Source organism: Leucopleurus acutus (genome assembly GCF_964270905.1).
Source record: "Leucopleurus acutus genome assembly, chromosome: 15".
In the NCBI taxonomy this organism is placed as follows: Eukaryota; Metazoa; Chordata; class Mammalia; order Artiodactyla; family Delphinidae; genus Leucopleurus; species Leucopleurus acutus.
Window position 1 is genome coordinate 75,527,842 of NC_139157.1, and position 22,494 is coordinate 75,550,335.

The 22,494-nt window shown below is 37.2% G+C and overlaps 1 protein-coding gene across 1 annotated transcript in view; it reads right to left on the minus strand.

Moving 5' to 3' along the window:
* IRAK1BP1 (interleukin 1 receptor associated kinase 1 binding protein 1) overlaps positions 1–19,537 on the minus strand; it is a gene marked incomplete at its 5' end in the record, with an annotated part of 35,350 nt that extends 15,813 nt beyond the window's left edge. The window contains 2 exons of the mRNA XM_082855388.1: positions 540–605; positions 19,223–19,537. Coding sequence (XP_082711514.1) covers positions 540–605; positions 19,223–19,537 — 381 coding nt within the window. The remainder of the gene's footprint in view (positions 1–539; positions 606–19,222) is intronic.
* Positions 19,538–22,494: the final 2,957 nt, after the last annotated feature.

Consider the following 22,494-nt stretch of genomic DNA (forward strand, 5'->3'; position numbering starts at 1 on the left):
AGTCTTTAAAGATAAGTAAAAAGCTCGACAGTTTTAGGAACTAAATGTTTTCATTAATTGAGTGTACAAAAATATTTTGTTCTTTTTAATTTGTGCAAAGGTTGAGTAGTTTTTATTTTTAAATAAACCTGAACACAAAACAATAAAATTACATTGTGAAACAAAAGAATGTTGAAAAGTCTTTCAATCCTTTATTCTATGACTATTAATTTGCTATTTATCGGAGGAGAAGAAATTTTTCTTTTGTAGTGCTTCCTGCTCACTAGATGATAACATTACTAAAATTTTATTCACGTGGCAATTAAATGCTACTTCCCTCTGCTATTTTTATTCCACTTCAAAACAATTTCTCTTAAATCTCATTAAATTTATTTTAAAAGCTCATACAGATATGTAACACCAAAAATGACTGAGAAAAATGATCTTTTATCAATACCATGAGAAGCATTTCTCATATACACTGAGTTTCAAGAATAAAATTAAATGCAAACTGTCCCCACAAGTCGTGCTGTTTCCAATTATTTAAGATAAGTACATACCTCTGCTTCCATGTGATAAGCATTTTCTACCCTTTGAAAATCCTTTGTCACAGTTACATTTTCTGACTGAAACAGAAAGTACAAGAGTATGATTACTAAATGTTTGGTTACCAAATGCAATTACTCTAAAACATAAAGCATAAACCTGAACTTATTAAAATCAGAATGACAAAATATGCAGAAAGAACTGGTTTGCCTGGTGTTTTAATACTTTCCTAAAAGTAACATAAAATAAATTCAGAAACTTATACATATTTGCTGAAATTTCATCATAATTGTGGCTACACTTGTAGTAATTTTTACATTAGCTAGTACAAAAAGTATGAACTTAGGGTGGTGTATACATATATATATGAAGAATTATTTGTACATAAAGCATTCTGAATGTTGTAGGAATGTTAGAGTTTTAAAAATGTTTAATTTACAAATAATACAAATTTACTTAACATATCGTACACAACTTTGGGCAAGTTACTCAACATTTTTGAGATTTAGTTTCCACATTTATAAAATTAGGTTACACTACATGTGAGGTAGGAGGTAGACTGGCCCCAGGCTGAGCAGCTGGAGTGTGTCAGACTGAGCAATTGGAGCTTGTCTCCCTACCACACCCTGGCCCCTGACGACATTTCAAGGAAAAAGGTAACAGCAGGAGCAGAGAGGAACTAAGCTCTGCTGCAGTAAAAAGATAAGATGACCACGTCTTCATTCTTCAGGTCAAGGAGACCTCCTCAACTTCACATGTACAGAAAAGTTCCTAGGGGATCAAAAAGGGAGGGGGGGGCTAACCCATAATATGTTCTGCCAGTCTCCTAGAGACCCTCACACTGGAATCCATCTTGGCCGAAAGATGCGCATGCACATTAGACCGGACCCTGAGTCAGATTGGATATGGGGAACAAGCAAGATGATTGGCCAGAGGAAAACAAAGACCTGGAAGATGGCCCCTACATAAGCAATTTAAACCACGCCTTTAGCGCTCTTTATTAGCGAAGATGCCCACACTCTTCTCTGAGTGTGTAGCTCTGCTTTGCTTCTGTCCTAAATAAACTGCTTTTCTTTGTGCTCTACCACACGTGCTGTGCTTCTAATAAACTCTGTGTCTGCTTTACAACCTTGGTCTCTGTAAAATTCGTTTTTCAAAGAGGTCAAGAGCGAGGGCTCTGCTTCTAGCCACTAGCCCCTGGTGGTCTAGTGGTTAGGATTCCTCGTTTTCACCCAGGCAGCCCAGGTTCGATTCCCAGGCAAGGAACTAAGATCTTGCTTCAAGCTGCCATTCACTGCTGTTACCCCAAGATCACATGGGGCTGTTTTGAGGATTTAATGAAAAGTTGTAAATAAAATGCTTGACACAGAAGACACTCAGCAAACACACATGCTATACCATTATGATATAAATATTTCCTGAAATACTGGACCCAAGCCAGTCTGTTCTTAGAAAAGTAATATTAATGTTTTTTGATTCTCTGGGTAAGTATAGGTTATATAATTCTGGTTAAAAAGTTAAATTTCTTATTTACATTTCAAAAGGGTTTTAAAATTTAGTGAAATGAATTCTTGACCTACTCCCATCCTTGGGGATAGACAGAACTTATATTTTATAAATTTTTGCATCTTTTTTTTCCCCACTATTGCATTGCTTTATTTGCTGACCCCTAATAAATTGAACAGGTTATGATATTTGCTACAATCATACAATGTTGGAACTTCAGGGATGGAGCTATGGTCAACTCCTGGGCCCCACTGGTCTTTAAATGCAGTTTGTTTCTTAGATCACGGGTCCTTTGTGGCATTGGTAAGGTCACTGCCAAGAGTGACACATAGGAATTATTCAGTGCACGTTGGCCAACCAATTTCCGCTTAGGTGGATTATTTTTTTGTCTTAATCATGTCAAATACATAAAATACATATCAAAAGTTACATAGAAAATACATTAAAAATAGATATGCCCCTCAATATTATTGCCAATGGTTGTCGTGAAGCTTTCCCTTATGTTTTCTTTTAGTAGTTTTATAGTTTCAGGTCTTACATTTAAGTCTCTAATCCATTTTGAGTTGATTTTTGTATATGGTATGAGATAAGGGTCCAGTTTCATTCTTCTGCATGTGACTATTCACCATTGTGAACATTCAATAAAGAATCCACTGTTAAAGAGCCTATCCTTTTTTTTTTTTTTAACATCTTTATTGGGGTATAATTGCTTTACAATGGTGTGCTAGTTTCTGCTTCATAACAAAGTGAATCAGTCATACATATACATACGTTCCCATATCTCTTCCCTCCTGCGTCTCCCTCCCTCCCACCCTCCCTATCCCACCCCTCCAGGCAGCCACAAAGCACCGAGCAGATATCCCTGTGCCATGCGGCTGCTTCCCACTAGCTATCTACCTTACGTTTGTTAGTGTATATATGTCCATGACTCTCTCTCACCCTGTCACAGCTCACCCTTCCCCCAAATTTTTGTATCTTTAAAAATATAGTTAAATAAAGAATATTATGCCCAATAATGATTTAATTATAAGCTATTTGGTAAGGGATTTAGCTGCACCTGAAATTTAAGGTATACACTAATTTCAAGCCATTATATGACCTAGAAAATTCTAAAAAGCTTTAACCTGAAAATCTGAACTTAAGTTCTAATTATAGCTCTGATGTCTGTTACCATGAAAATATTCATTTTTTATGATGAACGTAATATTTACTCATTGTAGAAAAATTACAATATGGATATAGATAAACCAGTACTGTATACATTGCCTGAAGTTGAAAACATGAAACTTGAAACATAAAGCATTTCTGTCATTTAATATTCTCTTATGACATGTAAATATATCTTCTATTTTCTTGGATGTCTTTTTTTCATTTTTTCCCCTACTTCACTTAATAAATACATATAAAACTTCTGATTAAAAAATTATTAGAGAAATAATTTTAGGAAAGGTAGCTGAAAAGAAAGTAGCTTTTACTGTTGCACTTAACAATGTTATTGCTTTTATAAAAATAATATATGCTAATTAATGAATATCTAATACTAGAGAAAAGAACAAAGTAATAAGTCTCTAAACCCAGTAGTATTAAAATTTCAGGGCTTCCCTGGTGGAGCAGTGGTTGAGAGTCCGCCTGCCGATGCAGGGGACACGGGTTCGTGCCCCAGTCGGGGAAGATCCCACATGCCGCAGAGCGGCTGGGCCCGTGAGCCATGGCCGCTGAGCCTGCGCGTCCGGAGCCTGTGCTCCACAACGGGAGAGGCCACAACAGTGAGAGGTCCGCGTACCGCAAAAAAAAAAAAAAATTCAGTAAACATTTTAAGTCATCTATCAATGCATATTAGCATATCTATGTATAGTCTATCTATGTATAGACTTTTCCATAAATGAAATTATACTCTACATGCTGTTCTGTAACCTTTTAATAACCTTTATTTTAGAAAAAAATTAAAATCTACAGAAAAGTTGCTAAGATAGTATACAGTTCCATATAGCTCAGTTTCACTGATGTTATCATCTTTTATTACCATGGTGCATCTGTCAAACTAAAAAACCATCATTGGTATATAACCATTAACTAAACTCCAAACTTTACTTGTATTTCACCAATTTTTCTATTAATGTTCTTTTACTATTTCAGAATCCAATCTGTGATACCACATTGCATTAATTCATCATGTCTCCTTAGTCTCCTGTAATCTAAGAGAATTTCTCAGTCTTCTCTTGTTTTCATAACCTTGAAGGTTTTGATCAGGTATTTTGCAGGATGTTCCTCAGTTTGGGTTTGTTTGGTAGCTCTTCCTCATGGTCAGACTACGGTTATAGGCTTTAGGAAAGAATATCACAGAGGTGAAGCGCCCTTCTCATTGCAGCATATCAGGGGGGTACATGACATCCATGTGACATTACTCATGATGTTAACCTTGATCACTTGGTTAAGGTAATGTCTGACAGGGTCCTTTAAAGTTACTATTTCTCCCTTTCCATGCTTTATTCATAGAAGGCAAGTCACTAGGTCTAGCCCATATTCACTCAATAAATACTACATTATTTATTTTGTTGCTCAAATTGTTCTAGCTTTGGCTATTGAGACTTCTTTCAGGTTGGATCTTATATCCCTTTGACATCCATCCATCCTTTTATTTTTCGAGCACTTCCTTACTTTCTGGTTCAAGATGCTATAGGCTCATGTTGTGGTTTCCCTGCCCAGCCCTAGAATCAGCCACTTCACTAAGAAGCTTACCATCTTTTCTTTGAGATTGCTATTTAGAACCAAGACCTGGGTGTTGAGACTGCTCGTCACTACTCAAGTGTCATTCTGTGTAGGCCCTCTCAGTGGACAGAGTTTGATAATACATTTATGTGTACAAACTCACATATACACATATATCTACAATTGTTTCTGTATCTATCCATCTGCACATATTCCAAGCTAAACACGAGTTCACCTTGATGTTTCCAACTCTCATTAAGAACCACAGAGTTCATTCTAACCTTCCTTTCTTATCTGTAACTTCCCTCTACAATAGTGAGAAACCTGGCTCCCATCACCCACCAACCACTTACTATTTTTCAAGCCTACTATACATATAAAGCAGTTTCAGAACTGTTAACCAGCATCCCCTTGGAAAACAAATTTACTAACTGGAGGATAGTATTTATGTATCTTTCATCTTTATCCTTAGTTTCTAGTAAAACACAATTTTCCAGACTTAACTTAGGATACTCCTCTCACCTCCCACCCCCATGTTCAGTGCAGTTATTTCACTCATTTGTAATAGAGTTAGGTTCATCTGTCACAGTCTAGATTTTGTCCTGGAACTAATCTTTTTTCGATGTCTTTTTTTTTTTCAATTTGCATACATTCATGTTCACTCTTTGTGATTTACAGTTTTATGGGTTTTGACAAATGTATTCACCACCCCAGAACCACAAAGAATAGCTCTTTCCCTTGAAAAGTTCCTCTGTGCATCTCCTTTATAGTCAACAACTTTGCCATTCAACAACCCCTGTCCACTGATTTATGTCCCTATAGTTTTCCCTTTTCCAGAATGTCACATGAATGGATCATAAAATATAAACCTTTTGGATCTGGGTCCTTTCACTTATAATATCTAAGATTTGCCCATGTTCTTCTGTCAATCAATAGCCTGTACCACTTTACTGCTGAAAAATTTTCCAATGCACGGATGTAACAGTTATCCATTCCCCTGTTGAAGACATCTTGGTCGCTTCCAAGTTCTAAAGTTTTAGTTTTAGCAATTGATGAATAAAGCCGCTATAAACTGCTTGCACAAATTTATATGTGAACATAAGTCTTTGATTCTCTTGTGGGTTAATGGTTCCCATGGTAGTCTAACTTTATAAGGAACTGTAAGACTCTTTCGAAGTGGCTGTACCATTTTGCAATCTCACCAGAAATGAATGAAAATTTCTGTTGTTCTACATCTTTGCCCGCATTTGCTATCATCAATGATGTTGGATTTCAGTCATTCTAATAGGTGCATAGTGCCATCTCATTGTGGTTTTAATTTGCATTTCTTTAATGACAATGTGGAGGATCTTCTCATGTGTTTACTTGCCATCTGTATATATTCTTTGGTGAAGTGTATGTTCAGATATTTTATGCTTTTTAGTTGAGCTACTTGTTTTTTTATTATTGAATTGAGTTCTTTATATATTCTTGATGCAAGTCCTTTATCAGATATGTAATTTACAAATTATTTTCTCCCAGTCTGTAGAATGTCTTTTTTAAGACTTTATTTTTTTGGCGCAGTTTTAGGTTCACAGCAAAATTAAGTGGAAAGTACAGAGATTTCGCATACGCCCCCTGCCCCCCACATGCACAGCCTCCCCATTATCAACATCCCCACTAGAGTGGCGCATTGGTCACAACTGATGAACCTACACTGACACATCATGATCACCCAAAGTCCATAGTTTACATTAGGGTTCACTCTTGGTGTTGTATATTCTGTGGGTTTGGACAAATGTATCATAATATGTATCCACCACTATTGCAGCAAACAGAGTATTTTCACCACCCTAAAAATTCTCTGTGCTCTGACTCTTTATTCCTCCCTCTCTCCCAAACCCTGATCTTTTTAACGTCTCTATAGTTTGCCTCTTGTAGACATGTCATATAGTTGAAACATTACCATATGTAGCCTTTTGAGATTGGCTTCTTTCACTCAGTAACATCCATTAAAATTTCTCCCATGTCTTTTCATGGCTTGATACCTCATTGCATTTTGGCACTGAAAAATACTCCATTGTCAGTTTATTTATCCAGTCAGCTTCAGAAGGACATCTTTGTTGCTTCCAAGTTTTGGTAACTGGATTGTCTTTTCATTTTCTTAACAATTTCTTTCACAAAGCAAAAGTTTTTAATTTTGATAAAGTTCAATTTACATTTTTGTTTTTTCATGGATTGTGCTTTTGGTAATGTAACCAGAAAGTCATTTTCAAACCCAAGGTCACATAGATTTTCTCCTTTACTTTCTTCTTCTTTATGTTTTACATTTAGGCCTATGATCCATTTTGAACACATTTTTGTGTAAGATGTGAAGTACTTGTTGAGGTTCACTTTTTGCATATGGACATTCAACTGTTATGACACCATTTGTTGAAAAGACTCTCCTAACTTTACTGAATTGCATTTATACCCCTAGTGTTTTCCTCTCTGAGGAGGAAAAAATTCTTAGAAGCAATTTCGTTTAGTTTATCCCAGTGACTCTTAAAGCAAATGTGTGTAGTTTAAAAGCAATATATGTAAGATAGTTACCTTGCTTATAAATGTAGTAACATATTTAATAAACATTGAAATTCCAAATATTATAGGGAATGAGGAAATAAAAATTGCCTCTTGGCAATCAGACTGAGAAGTTCTAAGCAGAATATAAACAGTTTTCAACAGGACACAGACAGAACCAAAGTTTCTAACAGAAACTAACTGAACTGCAACAGCAAAAGTGATTAACATTCTTTCTCTGCTTGATTGCTGCCTTTACAGAAGCCAACTCTATCCTAACTTTAATCCTCTGAGTTTCCTGTGAAAAAAATAAATAAAATAGCCAATCACCAAACTGCCCCTTCTTCACTGATCCTTCCTTAGAACCACTCACAGCACAAGTCCAAAACCTATAAGAGGTCTCTCCTTACTCCCCCTTTTTGAAACACTCTTAAGGTCCTTTGAGATGCATTCTTGTTTGCTACATCATGCTAAATAAACCTAAATTTGTTTCGCTATAGATATATTCCTGATGTGTTTAGCTGGTGGGATCCCACACAAAGCATGAGATTTTTTTGTTTATCTATAGGGCAGTGGAACTCAACCAGAGGGTGTTTTGCTTCCCACAGGACATTTGCTATATCTGGAGATATACTTGATTGTCACAATGGGTTGGGAGAGTACATGGCTGTGATGCAATGATTAGACAAAGTGAACAAGTATCCTTGTTTACCAGGAACTGAGGAGATTCCTGAGACATGGGGCTTTCAGTTGTAAAACTGGGACAGTGCCAGGCAAACTGGGATAAGTTGGTCACCTTATAGGTAGTGGCCAGGAATGCAGCTAAAATATTCTACAATGCACAGGACAGCCCCTCCCAACAAAGAATTATCTAGTCCAAGATGTTAATAATAGTGCCGACATTGGGAAATCCTGCCATACTGGTGATAAACTAAAAAATATTAAAATATACAAACTAGTCCATTAAGTTTTCCTAAGTAAGCTACTGATATTTTATATTTAAATACAAAAGACAGAGTTTTAAAATACAAAATGGTCAATATAAGAATAACTATTTAAATCTATGAAAGAAGCAAGGTAACATTCTAAATAGCCATAAAAAACCGCATGTTATTATAGGAATAAACTTAAAAAGGGTAAACAAAAGAAAACCATAAAAGTTTACAGAAAAAAAGCTCGAATGGACTAGGAAAACTACTGTAAACTCAGCAATTCTCCTGAAATTAATATATAAACAATACAAAATATGAACAGATATTTTATTTATAGAATAAAATGTAGAATTTTCCATTGTCTGGATTTCCTGATAACGTCCCCATGGTGTCGTTTAACATGTCCCTTGCAGGAAAGCTTTTCAGTAGAAGAGTAATGAGGGGAGAACTTGCCCTACAAATGTTTTACAAAGATGTAATAATTTAATGTGGTACTAACACAACAAGGTGACCAAAAGAACTACAATAATCTGAAATAAGGAATGTCTGAATACCATAAATATAATACCAGTAACATTTCAAAACAATAGGCACAACAAACAATATGGAATCCTCATGTCTACATTCTGCCCCTACTCTCTCTGAGCAGCAACTATGTGGTTCAAGGTAAGCCCTGACAGGTCTAAACCATTCAGGATTACACATCTAACTTGCCACAGAATTACGTTAAAAAACGGGCAGAAATCAAATCTAATCTAATTAGTGTATAGCATTTCTCTGGCCACAAAGACAAGTTGAGGTTGTCCACTTAGAGTGAACTACAGGAATTTTTATTTTTACGTGGTTGCAGGAAATACGAACCATTGTCTTTCTCTTTATGGTACCGTATGTCATGAAAGCCTTGGGAGTGGGGCAGTCATTTTGGTATCATACAGAAAGCTGCAGGTAAAGCCAAGAGAACTACATCAAAATAGAGCCTTGACCATTGCATAAGTGAAAACCATAATACAACTTGACCATAAGGTCAAAAAAAGCAATAATTTTTATTTTTAAGGTCAGTTGAGTTACATTCTTGCACATGCAGTAAGGGAAAGATAGACTTCAATAAAAGATTTCGATATAGAAATACAGACTTCAATAAATGATTTCGGTAAGTACAGCAACTTACCCATTTAGGAGAAAACAAAACTCTTTTCCTTATACCAAAATAAATTCCAAATGTAGTAAATATTTAATGTACTACAAAGGGTCTCTAAAATTTCCAGGAAATATTAGTTAATGGTTTTATGGCCTCAGGCTTGGGAAGGACCCAATAAGCATTACACCAAAGTCAGAAAACATATTGAAAACATTAATGAATTTGACTAAATAAATCTTTAAAATTTTGAACGTTTAATACTGTAAACAAAGTTACATGGCAAATATGAAATGGGGAAAATTTCTGCACTATATGAGAGCTATTGATAATCTTAATTTTTAAAGTTCTCATAAATTAGTAAAGAAAAGAGAAAATCGGCAAAATATTATGAACTGGCAATTACATGAAAAAATTTTAACCCCAAATGTAAAAAAACCAAAGCATAAGAAATAACAACATTTTTTGGACAACTGAACTGGCAAAGTTAAGAAGAAAATAATGCCTACTGTGCCAAGGATATATTTCTAGTGAAGAATATATTTCCTCCTTGAGTGTAACTTTTCATAAGCCTTAGAAATATGCATAAGCCAGGAATTAATATCAAAAGAACATAATGAATAACATGTATAAATACCTAACAAGGATATTCATTTTGTCACCATTTTTAATAATGAAAAACTGAAGCCAACTCATATGATATGTTCAGTCTATTCCTACCACTCCCTATCTTTATTTGGGTGCACCCAGAAAGACTCTGAGACAAGGATTTGAGTACAAGCAGTTAATTTTTAAGATGATTCTAAGAAACGCCACAGCGGAGTAGGAAGTGAAACAGAGAAGGAAAGAAAGACGTTGAAGGGTGTGTTGTCAAGCAGTCGCTAGTGTGGGCAACTGAAACTTACTCCTGCAGAGAAACTCTGGGAGCTGGGGTAGAACACATGCCTTAGAGCTATCCTCCCCAAGGGTGAAGGAATCTGGAGTCTCTTTCCACTCACTACCCTCAGCTGTTAGTTGAAGGCTGCTGGAGCAGGGGGAGGGGCTGTTAATTTTTTGGTAGTGTTTTCGGGCCCACCTGTAGGTAGAGTGGCTTCCTGCAGCCAGGGAAAGCTGTCAGAGAATGCACAAGTGTTGGCAGACATAAGGCGGGCCTGCATGTGCACCAATGTGAAGAGCCAAGGGAAACAAATGTGGGGTATCAACAGCATCTGCTGCATCCTCTACCTGAAACTCCATCACCTGCTGCCAAGACAATAAAGCAGCAACATGCTATAGTGGTTAAAGAGTGTGGGCTCTGAGGTCAAAGTTCTTGACAGGAGTCTAAACTCTACCACTTCCTACCTGTGTGATCTTGGTCAAGCTACCTGCTAATAATCACTCTGGTCCCGAGAGTTCTCATCTGTAAAACAGCCACTGAGATACCAGTCTCATATAGCAGGAGTGAATATCAAATGAGATAACATTTGTAAAAAGTCTAGCAATAGTAAGCAGTTTTTTATTATCAATAATATCCAACCCCTCAGGATGGCACACAAGGCCTTCCTCCCTGCTCTGCCTACAGCTTTCTTCCTCAGTCTGATCTCTTCATTCCCCTCCATTTTCTCCAGGCACTCCCGTGTTCTAGCCATGCTGAACTGCATATAGTGCTTTGAACACATACACTTGCTGCATTCTAGGGTGGAAATGAAATGCTTTCCCTTCAGCCATTGTTTAAGACTTGATACAAGTGTCACTTCCACTATGAAATCTTTCTGGAATTCCTCAAGTAAAATGAACATTATTCCCTTTCTTACTCTGCTGTACTGTATCATGTACATACTTTCATCAGAACACTACATATTAGTCTAGTCCTATAATGAGACTCCTTCAGCACAGTGCCTAAGTTTTACTCATTCTCTATTTCTGGTGTCTAGCAACATGCCTGAGGCATCCATTACACATTTATCAAAAAATACAATTATGAATAGGCAAACATTGGAGCTTACAGCCAATGGGGGGAACATACAAACCAGAAAACAAAATAATTACATGTCGCGTTAAATGCTATTTAAAAATGAAGTGATAGGGAATGTTTAATAAATGTTTTATGGTTGAATGGTAAATACTGCTTAGAACTTTAAAACATTTTTCAATGAAAACAACGCTAAAAATGAGGGTTATGCCTTCACATGTGAAACTACATATCACCATAAAACTATATGATCTACATGATTGTTGAACTAATAGTTTATTCATTTAGTGCTTCATTCATTTTTTTCTTTTATTCATTTAAAAACCATTTTCTAAGTACACATTATGTGATGTGTATGAAACATAATCCATCAATACAAAGCAAACAAGAGATAAAATGGTCTGTGCTCTGGAGAGCTTCAGAATTTGGAGGAGAGACAAGGAGAGCAACAATTATAATATAGAGTGATACGTTTCATTAAAGGTGGGGAATGGAGGGTGGTATGGCAGGGACTAGTGCTACGTTAGGAAAAAACTGCTAAGGAGGTGAACTTGGGCTGGATTTTAAAGGAAAAAAATGGGAGTCAGTTAACGAGGGGAGAGAGATGACAGGAAATGACAGAAAGTTAGGCTCCATCTATTAAGCAAAAGAATTTGGAATATGAGGGGCCCTTTAAGCAGGGGAGTGATGTTTATAAACCCAGATTTTAAAGTTTAAAATGATTAAAGACTTTGTGAAGACACATTATAATTCATCCTGGAAAGTAATATAAATTAGTTTTTGCATATCTACTGAAAAAATTATTTACATGACTGCTTTCCTTCATCAGCAGAGATAACTGGGAGATTAATGACCTTTGTATGTCTTGTCTTGAGCACTAAGTCTAAATGTAATTATAAATTGGATGTAGTGATTTATGTGGTTTTACACATTAGAAGTTACAGCCATGTGAGCTCAGTATACATTTTAAGTAAATAACTTAAAAATTAGTTATATTATTCAAGCAGGCCTGTAGCACTGGCAGCAGCTTTTGTGAGAAAATATTTTTCTATATATTAATTCACTTTATTCACATAATTTATAATTAGCATTAGAATTCTTCTAAACTGTAAAATCATTTAGAGACATCTTTTCAAAATGTCTTTTTAAATAACTCTATGTTTATAAATGCAGTACAAATGTATTTTCTCCTTAAAATAAAGACTTGCTTTTTCAGGGTGTATCATTTCTAACAAAAGCACTTTTATGAATTCAATGTTGGGAGGGCATAAATCACAGCTCTGGCCTTTAGAGTCCTATGCTCTAAAATGAGTGAACTGAGACAATGACCCATGCTGTGCTTTCTCATTCTCTTTCATTCTAATTATCCGGAGCCTGGGCTAGTTGGAAGAAACATAGATTTTGGTTTCAGGAACACAGAAGTTCAAATACAGCCCTGGCTGAAGTTCAGAGCATTACTTAACTTCCTTAAATCTGCAAAGTGGGGATATTAAAACCTGCCTAACAGGGCTGTTGTGCTGATTAAATAAGGCTGGTTCATTTTTTTCTTCTTTTCTTAGAAGTAGGCTTAAAACAAGATTTATTTAGCTATGTGTCTCATGGACATCTCTGGTAAGTAGAAGTATTTCATATATGTGGCATCTACAATATACTGGCTTAATTTTCTTTTTACACTACAAAAGAAAAAATTTGGAGAGATTTTTTGAGTCTTTATAAAAAATGAAAATGGGTGCAATTCCACACCCCCTCGCGGGCTCCACGTTATTGTTTGCATAAAAATACTGAAGTATCACTTCATGCAAAGCTTTACCAGGGAGAAGACCTTCAAGATGACGGAAGAGTAAGACGTGAAGATCACCTTCCTTCCCACAAATACATCAGAAATACACCTACATGTGGAGCAACTCCTACAGAACACCTACTGAATGATGGCAGAAGACCTCAGACTTCCCAAAAGGGTCTTGGTGCTCCGGTGGGGAGTCAGCCTATGTCTCTGAGGTGGAGAGCCAAGTTCAGGACACTGGTGCACCAGAGACCTCCCGGCTCCACGTAATATCAAAGGACAAAAACTCTCCTAGAGATCTCCTTCTCAAAGCTAGGACCCAGCTCCACTCAACAACCAGCAAGCTACAGTGCTGGACACCCTATGCCAAACAACTAGCAAGACAGGAACACAACCCCACCCATTAACAGAGAAGCTGCCTAAAATCATAATAAGGTCACAGACACCCCAAAACACACCACTGGACGAAGTCCTGCCAACCAGAAAGACAAGATCCAGCCTCATCTACCAGAACACAGGCACCAGTGCCCTCCATGAGGAAGCCTACACAACGTACTGAACCAACCTTAGCCACTGGGAGGAGACACCAAAAACAATGGGAACTACGAACTTGAAGCCTGAGAAAAGGAGACTCCAAACATAGTAAGTTAAGTAAAATAAGAAGACAGAGAAACACACAGCAGATGAAGGAGCAAGATAAAAACCCACCACACCTAACAAATGAAGAGGAAATAGGCAGTCTACATGAAAAAGAATTCAGAGTAATGATAGTAAAGATGATCCAAAATCTTGTAAACAGAATGGAGAATACAAGAAGCATTTAACAAGGACCTAGAAGAACTAAAGAGCAAACAAACAATGATGAACAACACAACGAAAGAAATTAAAAATTCTTTAGAAGGAATCAATAGCAGAATAACTGCGGCAGAAGAACGGATAAGTGACCTGGAAGATAAAAAAGTGGAAATAACTACTGCAGAGCAGAATAAAGAGAAAACAATGAAAAGAACTGAGGACAGTCTTAGAGACCTATGGGACAACATTAAACGCACCAATATTGGAATTACAGGGGTCCCAGAAAAAGAACAGAAAAAGAAAGGGACTAAGAAAATATTTGAAGAGATCATAGTTGAAAACTTACCTAATATGGGAAAGGAAATAGTCAATCAAGTCCAGGAAACACAGAAAGTCCCATACAGGATAAATCCAAGGAGAAACACACCAAGACACGTATTAATCAAACTATCAAAAATTAAATACAAAGAAAAACTAATAAAAGCAGCAAGGGAAAAACAACAAATAACATACAAGGGAATACCCATAAGGTTAACAGCTGATCTTTCAGCAGAAACTCTGCAAGCTAGATGGGAGTGGCAGGACATATTTAAAGTGATGAAAGGGAAAAACCTACAAGCAAAATTACTCTATCCAGCAAGGATCTCATTCAGATTCAATGGAGAAATTAAAACCTTTACAGACAAGCAAAAGCTAAGAGAATTCAACACTACCAAACCAGCTTTACAACAAATGCTAAAGGAACTTCTCTAGACAGGAAACACAAGAGAGGGAAAAGACCTACAAAATCAAACCCAAAACAATTAAGAAAATGGTAACAGGAACATACCTATCGATAACTACCTTAAATGTAAAGGGATTAAATGCTCCAACCAAAACACATAGACTGACTGAATGGATACAAAAACAAGACTCGTATATATGCTGTCTACAAGAGACCCACTTCAGACCTAGGGACACATACAGAAAGTGAGAGGATGGAAAAAGATATTCCATGCAAATGGAAATCAAAAGAAAGCCAGAGTAGCAATTCTCATCTCAGACAAAATAGACTTTAAAATAAAGACTATTACAAGAGACAAAGAAGGACACTACATAATGATCAAGGGGATCAATCCAAGAAGATATACAATTGTAAATATTTATGCACCCAACATAGGAGGACCTCAATACATAAGGCAAATGCTAACAGCCACAAAAGGGGAAATCGGCAGTAACACAGTCATAGTAGGGGACTTTAATACCCCACTTTCACCAATGGACAGATCATCCAAAATGAAAATAAATAAGGAAACACAAACTTTACATGATACATTAAACAAGATGGAATTAATTGATATTTATAGGACATTCCATCCAAAAACAACAGAATAAAACTTTTTCTGAAGTGCTCATGGAACATTCTCCAGGATAGATCATATCTTGGGTCATAAATCAAGCCCTGGTAAATTTAAGAAAATTGAAATCATATCAACTATCTTTTCCAACCACGATGCTATGAGACTAGATATCAATTACAGGAAAAAATCTGTAAAGAATACAAACACATGGAGGCTAAACAATACACTACTAAATAACCAAGAGATCACTGAGGAAACCAAAAAATACCTAGAAACAAATGACAATGAAAACACGATGACCAAAAACCTATGGGATGCAACAAAAGCAGTTCTAAGAGAGAAGTTTATAGCAATACAATCCTACCTCAAGAAACAAGAAACATCTCAAATAAACAACCAACCTTACATCTACAGCAATTAGAGAGAGAAGAACAAAAAAAACCCCACAGTTAGCAGAAGGAAAGAAATCATAAAGGTCATATCAGAAATAAATGAAAAAGAAACGATAGCAAAGATCAATAAAACTAAAAGCTGGTTCTTTGACAAGATAAAATTGATAAACCATTAGCCAGACTCATCAAGAAAAAAAGGGAGAAGACTCAAATCAACAGATTTAGAAATGAAAAAGGAGAAGTAAGAACTGACACTGCAGAAATACAAAGGATCATGAGAGATTACTACAAGCAACTACATAACAATAACATGGACAACTTGGAAGAAATGGACAAATTCTTAGAAAAGCACAACCTTCCAAGACTGAACCAGGAAGAAATACAAAATATAAACAGACCAATCACAAGCACTGAAATTGAAACTGTGACTAAAAATCTTCCAACAAACAAAAGCTCAGGACCAGATGGCTTCACAGGCAAATTCTTTCAAACATTTAGAGAAGAGCTAACACCTATCCTCAAACTCTTCCAAAATATAGCAGAGGGAGGAACACTCTCAAACTCACCCTATGAGGCCACCATCACGCTGACACCAAAACCAGACAAAGATGTTACAAAGAAAGAAAACTACAGGCCAATATCACTAATGAACCCATATGCAAACATCCTCAACAAAATACTAGCAAACAGGATCCAACACCACATTAAAAGGATCATACACCATGATCACATTGGGTTTATCCTAGGAATGCAAGGATTCTTCAATATACGCAAATCAATCATTCTGATAAACCATATTAACAAACTGAAGGAGAAAAACCATATGATCATCTCAATAGATGCAGAAAAAGCTTTCTACAAAATTCAACACCGATTTATTATAAGAACCCTCCAGAAAGTAGGCATAGAGGGAACTTACCTCAATATAATAAAGGCCATATATGACAAACCCACAGCCAACATCGTTCTCAATGGTGAAAAACAGAAACCATTTCCTCTATGATCAGGAACAAGACAAGGTTGCCCACTCTCACCACTATTATTCAACATAGTTTTGGAAGTTTTAGCCACAGCAATCAGAGAAGAAAAAGAAATAAATGGAATCCAAATCGGAAAAGAAAAAGTAAACTTGTCACTGTTTGCAGATGACATAGAGAATCCTAAAGATGCTACCAGGAAACTACTAGAGCTAATCAATGAATTTGGTAAAGTGGCAGGCTACAAAATTAATGCACAGAAATCTCTTGCATTCCTATACACTAATGATGAAAAATCTGAAAGAGAAATTAAGGAAACACTCCCATTTACCATTGCAAAAAAAAGAATAAAATACCTAGGAATAAACCTACCTAAGGAGACAAAAGACCTGTATGCAGAAAACTATGAGACACTGATGAAAGAAATTAAAGATGATACAAACAGATGGAGAGATATACCATGTTCTTGGATTGGAAGAATCAACATTGTGAAAATGACTATACTACCCACAGCAATCTACAGATTCAATGCAATCCCTATCAAACTACTAATGGCATTGTTCACAGAACTAGAACAAAAAATTTCACAATTTGTATGGAAACACAAGAGACCCCGAACAGCCAAGGTAATTTTGAGAAAGAAAAATGGAGCTGGAGGAATCAGGCTCCCTGACTTCAGACTCTACTACAAAGCTACAATAATCAAGAGAGTATAGTACTGGAACAAAAACAGAAATATAGATCAATGGAACAGGATAGATAGCCCAGAGATAAACCCATGCACATATGGTCACCTTATTTTTGACAAAGGAGGCAAGAATATACAATGGAGAAAAGACAGCCTCTTCAATAAGTGGTGTTGGGAAAACTGGACAGCTACACGTAAAAGAATGAAATTAGAACACGCCCTAACACCATACACAAAAATAAACTCAAAATGGATTAAAGACCTAAATGTAAGGCCAGACACCATCAAACTCTTAGAGGAAAACATAGGCAGAACACTCTATGACAAAATGACAGCAAGATCCTTTCTGACCCACCTCTTAGAAAAATGGAAATAAAAACAAAAATAAACAAATGGGACCTAATGAAACTCAAAAGCTTTTGCACAGCAACGGAAACCATAAACAAGACGAAAATACAACCCTCAGAATGGGAGAAAATATTTGCAAATGAAGCAACTGACAAAGGATTAGTCTCTAAAACATACAAGCAACTCCTGCAGCTCAATATCAAAAAAAGAAACAACCCAATCCAAAAATGGGGAGAAGACCTAAATAGACATTTGTCCAAAGAAGATACACAGATTGCCAACAAACACATGAAAGAATGCTCAACATCATTAATCATGAGAGAAATGCAAATCAAAACTACAATGAGATATCTTCTCACACCTGTCAGAATGGCCATCATCAAAAAAATCTACAAACAATAAATGCTGCAGAGGGTGTGGAGAAAAGGGAACCCTCTTGCACTGTTGGTGGGAATGTAAATTGATACAGCCACTAGGAAGAACAGTATGGAGGTTCCTTAAAAAACTACAAATAGAACTACCATATGACCCAGCAATCCCACCACTGGGCATATACCCTGAGAAAACCATAATTCAAAAAGAGTCATGTACCACAATGTTCACTGCAGCTCTATTTACGATAGCCAGGGCATGGAAGCAACCTAAGTGTCCATCGACAGATGAATAGATAAAGAAGATGTGGCACATATATACAATGGAATATTACTCAGCCATAAAATGAAACGAAATTGAGTTATTTGTAGTGAGGTGGATGGACCTAGAGTCTGTCATACAGAGTGAAGTAAGTCAGAAAGAGAAAAACAAATACCGTATGCTAATACATATATATGGAATCTTAAAAAAAAAAAAAAAAGGTTCTGAAGAACCTAGGGGCAGGACAGGAATAAAGACGCAGACGTAGAGAATGGAATTGAGGACACGGGGAGGGGGAAGGGTAAGCTAGGACGAAGAGACTGGCATGGACGTATATACACTACCAAATGTAAAAGAGATAGCTAGTGGGAAGCAGCTGCATAGCATAGGGAGATCAGCTAGGTGCTTTGTGACCCCCTAGAGGTGTGGGATAGGGAGGGTGGGAGGGAGCCGCAAGAGGGAGGAGATATGGGTATATATTTATATGTATAGCTGATTCACTTTGTTATAAAGCAGAAACTAACACACCATTGTAAAGCAATTATACTCCAATAAAGATGGTTAAAAAAAAAAAAAAAGCTTTACCAGGTTGGAGGAAGCCCTGTTTTTCACTTGCTAATTCCGTGGTGCAGAATAAAACAAATGATTTGGTGTCTAGCACGCTACTTAGGCAAGCATTTACATCTAATATTTCATGTTTAACACTTCGTCATTTCAACGTTAAAAACAAAATTATTGCAGCAAATATCGCCAAATAAAACCCCATTCAATTTGAATTCTTTTATTTTACAAGTCTCTGCAGCTGATAATTACTTTCATCAAGAAGGATGGGCCAAAGATTCACTCTGCCAGGTCCTCGCGCCTTCTAATGCCACCGATGACACAAAAGTCCCAGACGCTCCCCACCCCCAACCCCCGCCGCCGGGTTTTCTTGGGCAGGCTAGAAGCTCCTCGCCCGCGGAGCTCTCACCTGCACGCCCTGCTGCTGGAGGGTCTGCGTGATGTAGTCCAAGCGGCGGCAAACGCTCTTCTTGGCCTCGGCTGCCGCCTCCTTGGTGCTGCTCATCTGCACGACCACCTGCGCCCGGTCGGGGGTCGCAGACATCTCCGCAGTGCCGCTTACATGCACCTCGCGGGTGGCAGTCTGGGTCTGCGCTGAGGATAGAGGGCGGCGGAGGCCGGGCAGCGTCTCTCCGCCCGAGAGCAGATAGTTCTCCCGGCCCCGGTCAGCCCAGGGAACCAGTTCCACGAATACCCGGGACTGAGGGGCCTGTTGCACCGACATAGTGAGGGCAGCTGGGTTTCCATAGCAACTCAGAGCCTACGGCGGCCGCGGGGGCCCAAGCGCGTCAGGGCTTGCTCCTGCGCGGCGCAAAGAATGCCGGGATGAGCTTGGAGGTCCAGGAGCTCGTGGCGCGAGGTACTTAAATCCTTGCGGAGCGTCTTAACGCGTCTCCTTTACAAGTTGTTGGCTGAGCGGGTCGCTCTGGTTTTTAACTTGTTTACCTTACGGCCTTTATAAACCGTAGCGAGGTTTCTCTGCGGCTTCCTCTCAGTGAGCTCCCATTTCCACGCGCTCCGTCGGCCTCGGCCGGCCACGTACCTTGCCTGCTTCGGAAGTTTCCTGATAGGCCCCGCGGCGCTTTTATCTTTCTCTAATGCCAGTCTGCGATTGTCACAGCTTTGTCTTTCCTTTTGTCCGACTTTACCATTTTACTTGGGCACAGCTTTTTGGACCGCGCAGCACCTCGGATCGCCAGAGATTTGTGTTGGAATGAACAGCTCTTTACTAGTTTGATCTTGGAAGTTTATGATTCCTCGAATCTCAGTTTCATCGTCTATAAAGCTGTGTTGATAATACATTCACATTTTTAGTGTGGTTATAAAGTGTTTGCCATATGGAAAGCAGAAAATAATGGATAGTAGTAATAGCTAAAGCTTTGGCATGCTTTTCAAGTCTCTTTAATTTTCTCTAAAATTCCTGGAATGGTTCTGGCCTTGAATAAGGACAGGCGAAACTCAAGCGGTAGCAAAGCACATACAACATGGACATTACAGGGCCTGTACTACTTAGTTCTTGTCAATACCCTTTGCTTGGCACAACAGAATCCTTAACCCAGTGACCTGCATTAAGTAGGTTTTCTTCTTACCAATAAGTAATGATGTACAAAAATAGCCCTCCTATACCATGAGGAAAAAAAATTTTTTTTTGGATAACTAATTTAAAAAAAAAGGACAACTATTCTCTTGAAAGGAGCCTGAACAAGCCAACTGACAATCTTCAGGTAGTTTCCTATCATTTTTCTTTTATTGCTAATTAGTATAATTCAATTAAATCAGATGGTACCCCCCCACCTTCATTTGGCTCATTACTGGGTGAAGTAGTTTTGTATATATTTATTTTGATGTTTATTATTAGCTAAAAACAATTATATGTTAGTATTTTAATTTAAAAACTTTCCCACCATAATTTTTAAAGTAATTTGGGTCACCCAAAATAATGTTTCTTGAATTTCGTAGAAAATTCTTTTTCTTTAATGATAAATGTGGAAAAATATAATCTCCAAAATGAACTATTGAATGAATGAATGTCATAAGTAAGAAGCAATAGGAGTTTTAAGTGCATATAAATATTTAGGGTATGATAAAAGTAGGTTTTAAATAAATGGGAAAATGAGTAAGTGGTACAGGGATAATTGGTTGGCTATGTGAAAAAAGAATTGATCTGGATCTTACATCATGCACTGAAAGTAAAATTCAGATGACAGAAAAATAGTAAGAGAACATGGGTGAATATATATATAATTCTGGGAATGAGAAGAACTTTCTAGGCATGGTTTCAAAGGCAGCAACTGTAAGAAAAGGTCTGAAAAATTTGACTACACTGAAACAACTTCAGTATGTGAAACAGAACAAAAAGATGAGGGGGCAAATAAATTGGGGAAAATATTTGTGTAAAAAGCAAATAGTCAATGTTTAGTGAGCTCTTACCAGAATAAAATGAAAGAAAACTGCATAATGAACACAGAGGCAAACTGCTGGTTAGTCAGGGCTGCCATAATAAAATACCATGGAGTGGATGGCTTAACAGAAATTTGCTTTCTCTGGAGGCTAGAAATCCAAGATGAAGGTGTTGACAGGTTTAGTGTCTCCTGAGGCCTCTCTCCTTGGTTTGCAGACAGCCTTCTTACTCTTTACTGTGTCCTCACATGCCTTTCCTATGTGTGCAAGCATCCCTGCTGTTTCTTTATCTTCTTATAAGAATACCAGTTCTGTTGCATTAGAGCTCTACCCTAATGACTTTATTGAACCTTAATCTCCTCTTTAAAGACCCTGTCTCTAAATATAATCATATTGGGGGTTAGCACCTCAACGTATGAATTTGGGTGGTGGTGGGGACACAATTCAGTCTAAAACACAAGCTAGTAATGCAGAAACACCAGTAGTCTATAATGAGAAAAAAAAATTTAGTAGTTAAAAAATGCAGATTTTATAATAAATATCCTGTTTTTGGACTGTCATTTTGGAAAATGACAAAGGAAGTAGGAATGGAGATGGAATAGATAAAAGATTAATTTTGAAAGAAGAATGGAATAGTTCATGGTGAAAGAACTATATAGTAAATAAAAGAGAAGGATAAACCAAAGCTGACTAAGGTTTCTAGTCAGGAGAACTGGGAAAATGAGAATGATAAGAGTATGTCCATTGTTCAGCTAACAATGACCTAGTTCTCCTTTAGAGTCAATGCTGAGCCTCTAGCAATCATTTTTAATAACATGACTCTTGACTTTGTACTTCACACAATTTGATTAGATGTGCTTTACACAATTTGATTAGATGCAGAATAGGCACTTGATTCCAGCTAGGCCAGTTAGAGGTTTTTTGTTTTTATTATTCATGGGAATCTATATTTACACCAAATTTTAAAAATTCAGTCTCTCAGATGGTGGACCATGACACACACACACACACACACACACACACACACATATAACTTTGAGAGATAATAGATTGCCATTTTTCACATACCATTTCTAGTAGAGAAGCAGAAAATGTCAGTGTGTCAATGTATAGAGAAAAGGAAAGAAAAGAGAGAGGAAGTCACTCAGAGAGAACAGAGATGAGATTAAGAATCCAAATGCAGTTCCAATTTATGTTTATAGAATTTTCCTTAGTCCTGTCTTCATTCCTGGAGTTCTATAAAATATTCCTGTATCCTTATTGTAAAATCTCACCTGCCTT